The sequence below is a fragment of the Podarcis melisellensis genome (genome assembly GCF_964234715.1).
Source record: "Podarcis melisellensis genome assembly, chromosome: 11".
NCBI lineage: Eukaryota > Metazoa > Chordata > Lepidosauria > Squamata > Lacertidae > Podarcis > Podarcis melisellensis.
In genome coordinates, this window is record NC_138543.1 from 36761528 (window position 1) to 36777132 (window position 15605).

At 41.4% G+C, this 15605-nt stretch overlaps 1 protein-coding gene and 1 long non-coding RNA gene across 3 annotated transcripts in view; one reads left to right on the top strand and one right to left on the bottom strand.

The window, feature by feature from the left end:
• PIK3R1 (phosphoinositide-3-kinase regulatory subunit 1) overlaps nt 1-15605 on the bottom strand; it is a 63324-nt gene that overhangs the window by 20354 nt on the left and 27365 nt on the right. Inside the window, exons 1-4 of one of the 2 annotated variants that reach the window (XM_081929382.1) lie at nt 8822-9095; nt 4455-4547; nt 2546-2620; nt 595-726 (exon numbers count right to left, since the gene is read on the bottom strand). In XM_081929382.1, coding sequence (XP_081785508.1) covers nt 595-726; nt 2546-2620; nt 4455-4547; nt 8822-8963 — 442 coding nt within the window. In that variant the 5' untranslated portion in view covers nt 8964-9095. Of the gene's footprint in view, nt 1-594; nt 727-2545; nt 2621-4454; nt 4548-8821; nt 9096-15605 lie in introns of those variants that run through there. The other variant, XM_081929381.1, reaches the window with a different exon arrangement.
• On the top strand, nt 733-2252 carry LOC309379914. The gene is made up of 2 exons (XR_014172669.1): nt 733-1401; nt 1951-2252. It is a non-coding gene; the product is annotated as an uncharacterized lncRNA (long non-coding RNA).

The following is a 15605-nucleotide window of genomic DNA, read 5'->3' on the forward strand; positions in this document are numbered from 1 at the left end:
TGAACAGGTTGAGTCCTACTGCCTGAATTCAATACTAAAAGAGATGGGCCTTATCTATGCATATTTATTGCACTGTATCCCAGAATTGCAAATGGACTTCAGAATCTTGTCTACTCTAATACATTTACCTCGCAAGTACTGATAAAAGGTTAACAATTAGCTCTTTCTGCATACAGACAAATCCTTGATTTGTTAACCAGGGTTTGTACAAATATTGTACTTGCCAAGTCACAATGAGTTCTTAACACCAAGAACCGCTTCGTACATTATGTTTTTAAGAAAACTCCATGAGATTTTGTTAACATGAAAATGAAAGGTGAGCGCATAACATGCAAACATACAAACGTTTTCAACTAGATATGTGTGCCATGGAAACAGGACTGGCAGGCAGATCTTTGCTATGTGTACAAAGCAGATCCAAAAGGAATGTGTGTGTGTTTCTGCAGGGCTCAAAAAATGTATGCGAGTCTTGTCTAAAGGTCCGATTTTTGGTATATTAAGCCTCCCATAACCTACCCTTGGAGGAAACAAAAATTACCACTGTTAATGAATTTTGCATTTGCAAAAAAAAAAAAAAAAAGTTTACATTCATACCTTGTGCTATGGAAATCATTTCATTGTAAACAGATGCTGGAATGACAGGATTTGGCAAGTCCACAAAGTACCTCTTCAAAGCATCTGATAAAACCTGCAGATCGAGGGCATCAAAATCCACTGCAGAAAAATCTGAGAGAGGGAGAGACAGGTCCCAGTCACGCTTTGCCTCTGGAGCATGTTCAGTCTGCCTGCTCCCACCCCTACCGTTTTCTTGATCATGCAAAACAGAAAGCAATGCTTGCATCTCAATTTCATTTATAATGAACCATTTGTAGCAAACAAGGCTCCCAAAATGTGCTTTCATTTATTTATTTCGATCCAGAAGGCTACCCAAGTCAGCTTACTTAAAATAACACGCGACACAACATCACTGAGGCTGCTTCTACCCGGTTTCATGCAAGTCATTGCTCTGGGGTAGCATGCCCCCAATTTCCTACAGGGCTATAGGTCTTATTATACTATCCAAGGGCAGATAGGGAGCTACTGTGCATTGGCTGAGCTGCTTAGTGATGGCAGTTGGGTGTTCTGTTGCCTGGATGTTCTGTTGCCTGGATGTCCGGTTCTTATTCCCCTCCCCCTAGGACGCCATACCTTTTACAACTATCTAAAAAAGGAGCTCTTCACAGAAGTTCAATTTTATGTAGAACACATGTAAGAGACATTGCAGAAAGGCAACGTACTGTAAAAGCTCCGCTTGTAAGAAGTTTGACAATCACATCCCATGCCCCCCTCTAATGCCAAGTTTGTCTACAGAAAGTAATGGCAACAGGCTGCTAAGAGAGAGCATGGTGAATCTGCACACTGGTGAGGAATAATATATATATATATATATATTAAGCAAGAACCTTTACAAACATATTGAATGCCTTTGCATTATGCACCTGTAAGACCATTCAAGGAATCATGAATGAAAAGGAAAATACATTGCCACACCATACAAATAACATACAAAAGTATACTCCAGTCAAGGAGATCTGTCCAAAGCCCACCAGGAAACTTCGTTCCTTTGATATACCTCTCACTAATGGGGCAATATGAGTAGAATGATTTAGGCCTTCTAAGAGTTCAAGGTATTTTTAACTGAGCTATGTTTTACATACTAATATTTTGTGTAAACAGTAGCACAGTAAAGCATTATAACCAATGATAAGGCCAGAGTGAAAACAAGAAAATGTTTTATTGGCTGGTGCTGAAAGTTACATTACATCTCTAAAATTTCAGATATGCATTCAGATGCATATACACATATATGCATGTGTGTGTATATGTGTGCATGTGTGTGTGTGTATGTGTGATCTGTGCATGCAGAACAAAATTATTAAATGGATGCAAAGTTTAAAAATATGTTTTCAGGTCCAAGAGAAATCCTCCTTGGACCCAGAAGATTTGAACAACTGTAGACTGCCTGTATCTGGAGTTTTACAGCATGTTTTCATCAATATTCTCCTTACACAAGGCTCTATTTCTCATGTTTTGCTCAAGCAGTTATAGTGATGGATGTACTGGATCGGTCCCTAAGGAATTCTCTCCCCAGGGAGGCCCACTGGCACCAACCTTGCTATTGTTCTATTGATTGTGTTTTCCTGGGCATTTGGGAGTTTCCAGCACTATGATATTGTGTTCTTATATCTCTTTTAATAATGTTTATATGATTTGTTCATGGTATTTCTTTTAGTAGGGAAGCCATGCATAAATCTTACCTTACCTAACCTAGGTTATAGCAGCATCCTCAGCCAATCATGTTTCTTAAAAGCTGTTACTGACCAAGATATTTCCAAGTAGGCCTAATCCCAGGAATTTACGAAGTCAATGGGACCCGGGGTCAGTGAAAGCTAAGACTGTAACTGAATACCAATGGAATACACTGCTCTGCCATGTGTAAGTTTTACATGTTAAATTAATTTGTCCCATGTGAATTACCCTGAAATCTATTAATATTTGTACCTACCACACTCAGTAATTTGTCTCAATTCACCAGTACTGCTTGATCCATGTGACCTGTACAGCGTTGAACATTCCAGACCTTAAAAACAGAGCAGATTGGGTTTTTAAAACTAAGAAACAAGCACCATCAAGCAAATCCTGTGGCTTTTTGTACATCGTATTTCACTCAAATGCCACTGCATAGCAGGAGTTTGCACATGCTTGTGTAATTACATTCTTGGTCTCTCACATCTAATTGCACCCCATGCAGGACATGTCTGCAAAGAACTAGCTGAGCAACACTACAAAAATATACCTTATCCAAATTCTTGACTTTGAAATTTGCATCAGGGCCAAACTAAACATGAAATGGAAGATCTATGATCAGTTCTGACTTTAAAACAAAACAAAACTTTAATAGTTAGTTGGTGGAAGATGCTTCAATAGCATAAGAGTTTGGCATGATCCTTTAAGAAACCCTCTCAAACTCATTGCCTATATATTTTGAAACAGCTGTTCTCAGTACAGGTACTACTTCCTTTCAATAAGAAGTGTTTGAAGTTGGTGACATTTAACAATGGCTGCATTTAAAGTAAACCAGCCATGACTGCAAGAACTACACTTAAGAGATTGCAAACAACAACCTTCAAATCGTCTGCCTTTTAACCTGCACCAATAGTCAGTCCTGTTTTAACTTCTAAACTTATGGAATAACACTGCAGAGGTGAAGCTGACCAGTTGAAGAAGTCAGATGGAGAAAGGAACCCACCTACACAATAAATCCATGCTGGGATGGGAACTTTACAGTGACAGAAATGCTAGTCAAAATATAGTAGGAAAATTCATGTTTCATGATGGGAGGAAATTTCTCTCCTCTGGCAACATTCTTCAGCAAATGGGAAGGGCAAAGAAAGATTTGTAGCAAGTTTGAATTTTGACACACACAGATGGAGAAGTGAGAGTTTCCACTGAAGTTTACTAACGCTGAAGCGCTCTGACGGCTGTTCTTCTTTCTAAGAAACTGACACAGCCTTAGCCATTGTGTTTTTTGCCTTATGAGTTTTTTTTCCTCCAAAGTGAATGAATGAATGAATTTATTAATACGGTCACAGACCAGCATCAACACACACAATATCACAGATCATAAAAAAATATCAGAAATACAAGGGACAATATGCTTCTCCAAAGTGTGATGTTGGTATATTTGTTTACAAACAGGGAATACAAAAGACATTATTACTCTCCAGGACTCCACGCCGTTCAAAGTAAACCCAAACACTGTGCCTTGGCTTCTCACACCTGAGGGAAGCAGGGCCCCCGTAAGGCAGCCTTTCCCAACCTAATGCTCTCCAGATGTTGCTGGGACTACAAATCCCATTATCCCTGACCATTCATTGGTGGGTTCGATGGGAAATGTAGCCCAAAACATCTGGAGGGCACCAGGTTGGGGAAAAGCTGGTTTAATGCTCCCAAGCAGTCCCTACCTGTGGATCAACTACTCACATCAAGTACAGAGTTTTTTGCTACCTGTTTGAAAACATTCCACGTTTCTAGGGCTTTTTCAAATTTGTCTTTAGGTAATACATATTCATTTCAATATAGCTCAACAGCCAGTTATGAGGTGGCAAGCTGTTCAAGCTTCATTACTATTTTAATAAACCAAGTAGCCACAATTCAAGCAGCATGCGACTGTATTATTAATATTACTACTACTACTACTACTACTACTACTACTACTGGACCTTGGGTATAATTCCAACATCATTGGAAGCAAGCACATGAGTATTGTGCAAGACTAAGCATGACCTGATATGGCTCCTGACATTTAGGCCTGCCATTTGCAATTCAAAAATGTGAAGCTCAAAAGGGGTGGTATCCGAATGACCAGGCACACAACAAAGTTATATTCTAGCCCCATGCCACCATATGCATACCTTTTCTTTCAATGGCTTCCACTAACTTGATAAGAAGAGGAGCTGCCTTTTCAGGTGGTGAAAACTGCTCTGAAAGATCTGGAAGTGTAAAAGCTGTAAAGGAAAAGAGAAATAAAATAAATATTATTTTTTTTAAAAAATGAAGCAGCTGAGGTACAGTTAAGAGTTCATGAAAAGCATGAGATGTAATGCAGCTGGTTAAATTTTAAACACTGAACAAATTCCCTTTATCAGCTGGCAAAGTCTAGGCAAACAGTTTTCTCGTCAGCCCTTGCGTATTAGAACCATACATAATCACTTAGTTAAAAAGAAGAAGTTTGAGTCCCAAATAATTCAGGATATATTCAGCATAGTTTCAGTAGAAATTCTGCTGGCCTAGAATGAAACTTCAGAAACACATGCTACACCCTTTGCTATTTTGAACCACTTATCACTACAACATGAATTTTCTCATGCAATAATAAATAATATGCACCCTTATATTTCTATAACTCTTTTACTGCAAAGGGCTCAAGTCATGTTGCATCAATGGCACACTCATTTCTGTGTAACATAAATAAAAGAAAGGTCATGAACCTTATCCAGATCTGTGTCTAGCCCATGTGTGATAGCCATGCACAAGTGTTTTAGTGGATGGGAATAGCAACCATGTCACAGAAGTGCTTAGGGGATCACTGTGCCACTATCAACTTCTTGCAAAAAAAGAAGAAGAAGAAGCAACCTTATATCAAATGCTATCCCTGCCAGCATGGCATATTTCCATGGCTAGCTAAAACAAAGTATAAGAGCAGTGATGGACCCTGCTGGGTGAAAGATGGTCCACAGTTTTGCACTGGCTGCCATAAACAATGAAAACATGCATCCAAATATGCTGGGGATGTAATAAATGGGATAGTTGCTGTACTGTGGTTCATGGAAAGTGCATAGTAGTTTGAAACAAGCATCCAGTTTTGTGACCATGGACACACCAAAATGGCAACTGGAGCTCTTCATTGGAGCAACCTTTTGAGAAGTCTCAACAAACCTTCCCCGGCCTTGTCTGTTTCAATTTTCAGTATAACTGATGAAGGAAGCCTGTTAGGCATGGCAACGCAGAGCTCTGTACCGCAGGGCACCACTGGAATGTGACCATTTAGCAATGATGCAGCATCAGAGCCACACCACTTCTGCTGCTGAGGGGGAGGCATTCTGGTGCGCAGCATTGCTGCTCGTCTTCCCCTCCCCAGGCGGAGAAGCAAAGCGAGTAGCAACAGTTGGAGGAGCGCCCAGGCTCCTGCAGAGTTTGGTGAGAACTGGGACATGGCAGGTGTGGTAATTCCCGTTTCACCTCAGGTGGCAAAACGGGACAGGCCGCCCCTATGCAGAATTGCACCCGTATTCCATTCTGGGTCCATTTGCACTGGGAAGTCCAGATGGGAGATGCAGAGGCGCCTGTGTTCATTGCTCCTCATCAAGTTCCTGAGGCCTTTCTGTCCTTAAAAGACACTTGCACCTGCTTTTCCTCACACTGCATATACAGCATAACCAATACTCAAACTCGCTTGACCCCACCACTCACTTTTCTGTCGCTACAAAGGCTCTTTAAGGGCAGTATGCTTGCTTCCCTCACAACCTATAATCTCCCTGAAAAGACACGTGCAGCCTCCCCAAGGAAAAAGGTTCAGAACGGAGGTGCACTTGACTGGCGACAGGCACAGGGAAGTCTGTGTTGTCATCGAGTCCACATCATAGCACTTGTTTCGCCCTTCCTTTAAAGTTGCATACAGTGGTACCTTGGGTTACATACGCTTCAGGTTACAGATGCTTCAGGTTACATACTCCGCTAACCCAGAAATAGTACCTCGGGTTAAGAACTTTGCTTCAGGATGAGAACAGAAATCGTGCTCCAGTGGGAGCGGGAGGCCCCATTAGCTAAAGTGGTGCTTCAGGTTAAGAACAGTTTCAGGTTAAGTACGGACCTCTGGAACAAATTAAGAGGTACCACTGTATTTGATGAGCCACCTCCTACTCTTTTCCTCCCCTGTCCTCCACAGGCTGCACAGATGCATGAACACATATGTCCGCACACACTAGTGTTCCATACAAAATGCCCGCATGTTTCTCTATGTCAACATGTGCTCTGCACAACTGTAGAACTCCTGTGCACTTCAAAACAGGACACAGCCAAATGTGCAAAATCTATACAACCTTCTTATAATAAAATGCAATGGAACAGAAAGCTCTGGACTTGACCAGCCGGGGGAGCTACGCACCTTCTTTCTTTTTGCCCCCCCTTCTGTGATTTCTACAAGAACTATTTAAAATACCGCATTATTTAAAGGATCACAAACTTCCTCTTAGCAGTAGTTCTTTGAGTATGTCACAATTACTAGGAAATCCACAGTACAAGAATCTGAAGAAGATTTCCTTGAAGTGCTCTTTGTGAAATGTGTCCAGCAGAAGAATGAACTCTGTGAAAAGAACATTCACTCCCATCCTAGCATGGTGGAGCCAGCAGTAGCCAATCTCGCATTTGTCAACAAGCAATCATGTTATAAAAGTTTAGAAGAAGCTCTGCCAATTTTGGGGAAACTGATCATTGTGAAAGATATCCATGCACAAAGCACCTTGCTGTATCTTTAATAGTACTTGTACTTTTATACCTACATGAGTGTTCAATCACGGTGCCTTTTTCAAATGCATGCATGTGTGGCCATGTATATGTCGGTTTTCTGCACAAAAATATCTGCATCGAAAATAGCTGTGCACAAAGCAGTTCTGAGGGAAGCAAGCGGCAGAATGAAAAATTCAGCTCACTGCCTTCTCTCTCTTACTCCCTCTAGCGGTTTCTGTAAGGAAAACAAATTGCATTTTCCACCCGCCCACCACAATTCCTTTGAGCCTAGTTCTCCCATCCTAGATCAGAAGTAAATTAGGAATGCTGTATCAAGTATTTTGATGTTTTAGAAGAGAGGCTTCTCTTATCTTGTCTTATCTTTTGCAGTTAGAAAAATAAGCTGCTGCGGAGCTATAAATGCTCTTGCAATCAATTGGGTTTGCTACATAAAATATAATTTTGAGGGCTGCAACATGCCCTATCCTATGCACATTTCCAATGGGGCTTACCCCCATGTAGACAAATCAGTTAAAACTGCCTGAAAATCTACCACTACCACCCATTAATCAGTGTTCGAAACTCCCATTGTTCTAGGCGCATTTTGCGACAGGGAATTCCATGTGCGCGAGCAGTTTCTGAGACCATGTGAAAAATGAACGTAATATTTTAGCTGCAGTTCATTCATTTTCAGCTCTGTATTCTTGTTATAAAAAAGCGCACCTAGACATTGCGTTGTTGCGCCCATAACTTAGGTTTAAGGTGCCATTTAGCTCCTAGCTCTCATATCTCAGTTTCTAACACTGCTATTAATTGAGCAGCGTTTAAAACATATGTAAGCTGGAAATGGCCACTAGAACAGGTATTCTCCGTGCTCTCTCAGAAAAGAGAGAATGACTCTCCTAAGTTAAAATGAAAAAGGTGGAAGAGGAAAAATAATCTAGTATGGTATATGACTACTTCACAACTGTTTTTACATATGCAAATTTAACTGATTAATCATAGGTAAATCAACCAATATCATAAAGTTAAAGAAGATTTGTTTAATTGGGTGACAGCTCTGATTCTCTGAAGCCAAATACCACCTCATTGATTCAAACAAACTGCCAATCGAAATTAGTTAAATTCTATATAAACTGATGGGGAGGGGAAACCCTTAACTTTGTAATGTGATGAAGTGATGAGTGAGCAAAGCATATCACCAACAATCCTGACACAAGGACACTCTCTTAATAGTAGTGGGTTTCGTAGCTCTTGTAGCCGTGAGCTGCTCTGTTCTGCGATGCTCCTGTATAAAACTCCCATACCATTATACTGCAATTGGTACTTTCGACAGTAAACTTTCCACCTTTGGCACAAAACTGAAAATTACAGTCATTTAGGGTTTTTTTAAAAAAATAAAAAAAGACCTCAGGAAACAGTTGTCTGCCAAACTAAACACTTTACAACATTCTTAGAACTAAGTACCATTTTACAAGATTTACACAGAAGGAAGCCAGGTTTGTTCGTGGTGCTTTAATTTTTTATATTTTTTTTTAAAGAAAGCTGACATGCTACAGCAACAAAACGGAATGGAAGCAAGTATTCCAGCTATCACTGCCAAAACAAGCTCTGAATATGGATTAGTGGTAATAGAGCAGAGGACTGAACATGTATCAAAAGGATTATGGCAAGAAACAAGCCCCCACCACACCCACCCCAACCCTCTCAACACACAATTTTTCAATGGACACAGAGAAATAACGAAACTTGACAAGCAGCCTGCAATCTGTACCTGACTTCAAAACTATCTTCTGCTTTGATGTGTGCTTCACAGCACAAAGGTTTGGAGAGCCAAGTCCACTCTTAAGAATCTGGGCAACTTTGCAGATCCCTTTGCTACAATCCAGTATCAATTTTTCACTTAAAGTAATCATTTTAACGTTCACGTTAAGACAAAGTGTACCCTTCGGGTTTTATTTTGAAGCCCGCTGCCCCCGGTGTTTAAAAGTTGCTGGGGGTTTGTCTTAAAAGAGCCTTCTTCCCTGGTCATTAGGCATTTATCCCAGGTTAAAAGGAGGCTTCTGATGACATGCGAGAAATGCTGGATTTTCCACTCCTTCTATTTTTACCTTGCCACCGGCCGTAACCAATCAGACGAAACAGAAGCTGAGATTCCCTCCAATCCAAAAGCTCTCCCCCCTCTTGTTAATAGAGACATGCCTGAACAGCATTTAGCAACAGCAACGTGTGTGAGCAGACGACACATACCTTGCAACTGAGCACTGCCAACATAGCTATGAACTGCAAGACGAAACCAGCACACAGCTGCACTTTTTGCAGGAGTTCTCAGTAAAAAGAGATTTTCAGAGTTATTACCTGGCAAAGACCTATGGAAAGTTAAAGCTGGAAGATTGGCTCTGCAAGCCTCTGAGCCAAACCTTTCATTACTGCTAGAGGAAGCATGAAAGTGGGTAGAACCAAAATTATAACCTAACCTGCCCTTTAAAATGTAATAAGATACACTATTGAAAAAGCTGGGGGGGGGGAGGGGACACACCTCATTTACTAGAAGGTATCCAGGAGACTATGGTCTAACATTAGTTAAAATCAAAATCTGAGTACTTCTACCTTTTCTTTTCTCCTAGATTTTCTCAGCACCAGGTCTAATGAAGGCCTAATGGCTACAGCAGTTCCAAGCCGGCATAGATCACAGCACATTTCTGCCTGCCTCCTTCAACTTCCACCACCAGCATAATGGATGGGGCTGTGGATACAATGGTGACTGTCACCCCAGCATGGCCTGCTGTTGCCTGGTCACAGTCTGAATTGCTCTGTTGGTATTTTATGAGGTGGTCCAAAGGCGGAGATTCACAGAGTTGTAGAGTTGGAAAGGACCACAAGGGTCATATTTTCCAAACCCCTACAATGCAGGAATCTTCTGTCCAACATGAGGCTCAAACTCATGACCCCGGGATTAAGACTTTCATGCTCCACCAACTGATGGAGGTGTATGTAGGTGGCTGGATCCCTTTATTTATGCTCAGTGTGAGTTTCACATGTACTCAACCACAGATTAATTCCTTGCCATGCTTTATTTGCAGTTAAAAAAAAATTGCACTCAAATTATTCACACTTTCTGCTAAAATGTATGTTTCATATGCTTTTCACTGCACTTCCCCCCTTAAATACATACTATTGCATTTTTAATTCTGTTAAGTATGCATTTTGTGTGAATATTTTGAGCAGAAATAGCACCGCGAAATTCTGAGAACTGTGTAATCTGAATGACAGCTGCATTTCAATCCACATTTCTCTCCTGGGGTGGAAAATCAAAAGGTGGACCAATGAATTTCTCTTCCTTCCTTATCACAAGGATTGGTGTTGGTATTCTCTTATCTTTTTTAACTTTAAAATGAAGCCACAGTTTAGCGACAGAACAGCGGCAGCCCAACTGCTACTGTGGGGTGCACTCTTGTAGAGTGATGTTGTGTTGTTAGGAGCACATTGTATGAAAACAAGATGGTTGCCTCCCCATAGGGTGACCACAGAAGACCTCAAAAAACAATTAGTAAGTAATATAGTCGCCCCCACCTGGATTCCAGACCACTTCTGCCCTGTCCCCCAAATGTTCAAGAACTCACCCCCATATTTTATCTGTTCCAAGGTCTAGTGCAGAGCTTTCCAAACTGTATGTCATGACACATTAGTGCAGGCTTCCCCAACCTCGGCCCTCCAGATGTTTTTGGCCTACAACTCCCATGATCCCTAGCTAGCAGGACCAGTGGTCAGGGATGATGGGAATTGTAGTCTCAAAAATTTCTGGAGGGCGGAGGTTGAAGAAGCCTGTATTAGTGTGTTGGCTGTAGTGTGTAGGTGTGTTGGGCGAACACCCCCCGCCCTGCTCCTGTGGCTGGAAAGGGGCTAGTTTAATCTCCAGTTTGATAGTACTGTAAAACTTAATTACTGTGTCGCAAAATGATGTATGTCTAAAAAGTGTGTCAGCAGCATGAAAAGTTTGGAAAGCTCTGGTCTAGTGAGATGGGAGGGTTGGGTGTGCGCAGTGGTGCAACAACTGTTCATTTGGATGGCACCTGTTCCAAAGAATTGCTTTCTAAGCAACATAATGTAAATACAGTGGTGCCTCGCAAGACGAAATTAATTCGTTCCGCAAGTTTTTTCTTCTTGCGAGGTTTTCGACTTGCGAAGCACGGTTTCCCATAGGAATGCATTGAAAATCAATCAATGCGTTCCTATGGAGACCGTCCGGGGACAGAGGGGAAGCGCCGCGCGCCTTCCCCTATGTCCCTGGACCTGTTTTAAAGCAAGGGGCAGCCTTCCCCTCTGTCCCCGGACCTGTTTTAAAGCAAGGGAAGGGGCAGCGGGGAGAATCGCTTCTCCCCGTTGCCGCACCTTGGTTCAAAAGGGGTCCGGGGAGAGAGGGGAAGGCGCGCGTGCCTTCCCCTCTGTCCCCTCTTTTGAAGCAAGGGGCGGAGGGGAGAAGATCGCTTCTCCCCGTTGCCGCCCCTTGGTTCAGAAGGGGTCCGGGGACAGCGGGGAAGACGCGCTGCGCTTCCCCGCTATCCCCGGAGCTTGGGGGGCAAGCTTCGTTTTGCGAAGCAAGCCCATAGGGAAATGCGTCTTGCGAAGCGGCTAAGAAAACGAAAAACTCCTTCGTCTAGCGAGTTTTTCGTCTTCCGAGGCGTTCGTCTTGCAGGGTACCACTGTATTTATATTTGTAAAAATGATGCATTTATATTTCACACATTATATCATTTTAAGCTGCTTTAATAAGGTGTATACGCCATCTGTGGTATGAATATGTGTTGTGAGCACCTCCATACCCTCAAAAAGAAAATGCAGCTTTAAAACTTTAGGAAAATGCTTGCATAGAGAAATACTGCTTACCAACAACTTACCAAAGCCTTCATCCAAAAACTTGATTATAAATTAAGTTGGACATACCCTCTCACAACAGGCTAATTCAATCCCAGCCCACTACCCAGAAAGCTCTCATTTACCAGTATTAACAGTATTAACAAAATAAAAAATGATATGCTAGAAAATGTCTTCCCTCTCCCTTGTTAAAGAAAAAAGAAAAACAATCCTTAGCACAACAACGCAAGGGGTTCCTATAATACGAAACAAAAATAGATTCTGAGGGGGAAGTTAACTGGATTTAAAAAACAAAACTGGCTTAGAATCACACTAACAAGATGCATCTCCCCAAATTGCTGGTTCTGAGCCAACATTTTGCAATAATAGGCCATGGTGCTTCTTTATTAAAGTTTAATTATTATAACAAGGGCTGTAAATTGTATGTCAGCGCTCAATTTAATATGTAGCAAAGCCATGCTATCTCGTGTTAAAAGGAAGCGATATTGTCTGTGTGGGAGGGAGGAGTTTGTACATTATGTTCCATCAGATTAGGCTTCGGTAACTTTATGAATTATGAGCTGTCATCCTCTTTTTCATCTGCCACAGAATATACTTCTTGGAACTGGGAACTATAAATAAGACAGCAGATGTTTTTAGTTGGCTCCAACTGGAACTCTTTAAAAAAAAAAATGCCTGTAGTTAAATCGTCCTGTTATATTCTACTCCCCTCTACGGGCTGCTTTTGAAGCACACACTATTTTATAAAAGCCACAACACCTTTTTCAACCTGCCCTCTGTTTAGAAATGCCATGTTCAGTGTAGAATTGTTAGTTCAAGGTGCTGACAAAACTTTAGTGGCACTGGAGCAACAGTTTAGCTCAGGGGTCTGCAACCTTTAAGACAGAAAGAGCCACTTGGACCCATTTCCGAGGGAAAAAAACTGGGAGCCGCAAAACCATTGCGACATTTAAAACAAATATAACACTGCATATATTGTTTCTTACCTTAATGTCCGATCTGACAGCGGGAGGGAAGGTGACGTCGGGACGGTGCGTGACTAATGCACGCACCGCCCCCATGCGACGTCACAGCCAGTACAGTGCCCGCCACAGTGGGGAGTGTCGGGGCGCACAATGCGCCTCCTCCCCTCGCTAGTATCCGCCCCGGAGCAAAGGTATAAAAGAGCCACATGCGGCTCCAGAGCCACGGGTTGCAGACCCCTGGTTTAGCTTGTAAGACCCTTAGAGCTGGGAACTATCTTCTTTTTGCTTGTGCTACTGTAGAAAAACACCGTGTAAAGCAATAGCATGCTGTGGAAGTAATAATAATAATAATACACACTTAATTTTTTTCCTTGTTGAACAGCAACTATAGAAATGCATTTTCTAATTACACTAAAATTAGATTTCTTTCCATCCACAGGGCCTGTAAGACAGAGTTGTTCCACCTGGCCTTTGGCTTGGAGCCAATTTGATTCCCTCCCTCTCTTTCTTTTTTCTTTTCCTTTCTCCTCCTCCGAGGAGGCTACATTTTAATATTTTAATGTTTCAATATTTTAATGTTGTATTTTAATTTTGTTTTTAAGTTGTAATCATTCAACTTGTTTTTATTATTGCTTGTAAGCCGCTTGGCTGGGGAGGGCGGGGTATAAATAAATTATTATTATTATTATTATTATTATTATTATTATTATTATTATTATTAAAACAATGCAGGACATTGGAAAGATCCGCAACCTGCTTTCTCTCTCTCTGGCTCTTTTAACCTGATGGCCCTAGCAGTACCCAATGTAGACTGTCTGTTAGTCCTGCTTTACAAAGGGTAGTCTTCTTTTTGAAGGAATCCTCTGTTTTGACCTAGTCCGGTTTCAAGACAAATAACCCTAAAACAGGGGCATGGAAATTACTGCACGGACAGTAGTCTGAGCAACCACATAGGTCACCTGGACACAGGGTTCCCCCTCCCCCCTCCCAATGTTGAGATGTATTGGCTTTCTATTTAAATTATAGTCCAAATTTTAAAATTGGCACCGGTGCTTATAGGAAGGAACACAGGGGTCTGTGGCTCAATATAGCATCGTACACTGAGTTGCAGTGGCTTTGCAGGGTTTCAGTTCGAGGACATCCTTGTCCTACCTGGAGGTGGCCTGCAATTTTTTGCAAGCAAAGCACATGCTCTTGTCTTTTGTCCTCTTTTTTGGGGTGATGTGTAAGTGGTCACCGTAACATAATTCATTTACTTATTTCATTTATAACTGGCATTTAGAGCTACAGTCCTACATGTTCTCTCCAAGTTTTATCTTCACTGAGGGGTAGCCTGAGAGATTGACTGTGGGTTACTTTTGGCCAGTAAAATATGTAATATCTTGCCAGTTTGGTACCCAAGTGAGACATGCAAAAGATATTTTACCTGAACCCTGCAAAGGCCAATCTTGCCGTGACCTGTACAGTGGTAGCTCGAGTTACAGACGCTTCAGGTTACAGACTCCGCTAACCCAGAAATAGTACCTCGGGTTAAGAACTTTGCTTCAGGATGAGAACAGAAAACGTGCAGCAATGGCACAGCAGCAGCAGGAGGCCCCATTAGCTAAAGTGGTGCTTCAGGTTAAGAACAGTTTCAGGTTAAGAACAGACCTCCAGAACGAATAAAGTTCTTAACTAGAGGTACCACTGTATTGCATTGTGTTAAAAAGGGAGCAAGTACCATGTAATGTCGGTAAATCTTTGCCAAAAGAAGAATGAATTTTCAGTGCCTAGAGAGCAGTTAACAACAACATTAGCAGTAACCCACCCACCCCCCACAACACTTTGCATGCAGAAGTTCCCGTGTTTAACTCCAAGTATCTCATTGTATGGCTGGAAGGACTCCTGCCTGAAACCCTGAGCTAGATGAGCAAATGGGTTTGACTCAATATAAGGCATCTTTCTATGTTCCTAAGTTCGTTAGAGATGGGCAGCACCAGTTACAGGGCCAAAGTTCTCAAAATGCTTAGAAGGGATACCATCAAGAGGAGGAAATGCAGAGCAGAAAAATCTACTGGAAACAACGTAATGTAAGAGTTAAGTGATCTTATAACTGTGAGATTGGTTTGAAGTTACTCTTCACCTCAGGGTGTCAGTATTTTCCACAAAAACCTTAGATCAGTCTCCTGCACAACAGCAGGCCATTATGCTATAAGCAGCATGATGCTGCAGAGATCTCTTTTAAGTCTCTAGTTATTCCTTAATTATAGGCTACAACTGATGCTTTAAATTTTTTTATTAAAAAGTAATCCAAACCTTTTTTCTAATCTGTGCAGTTCTATGAGAGCATTGCTTTTACCCCTGAAGTGTTACATTATTTTGTATTTTACGTTTACCTTTTACTACATTGTTTTGTCCAGGAATTAAACAGGTTTTGACTAATCATGTGACTAGGGGAACAGAAATGGATTTTAAGCGATTTATTTTATAACAGATTGGCTCATTACCACTTATTTTGTCCAAAGTGGGGTTTTATATGAAGAGTTGAAGTCTTGTCACCCATTCAAGCAAAAGGAGGCAAGATTCATAATGGTAGCTTTATATTATCAGAAAACATTGACGAAACTTAACTGTAAACATTTATTGTCAATGTACGCATTTGTTCTTGGGTTCCTACTATGTATCCTTTTTGTTTGTACTATTAAGCCATTTAGCTGCCTATTTTATCTCTCATACAAG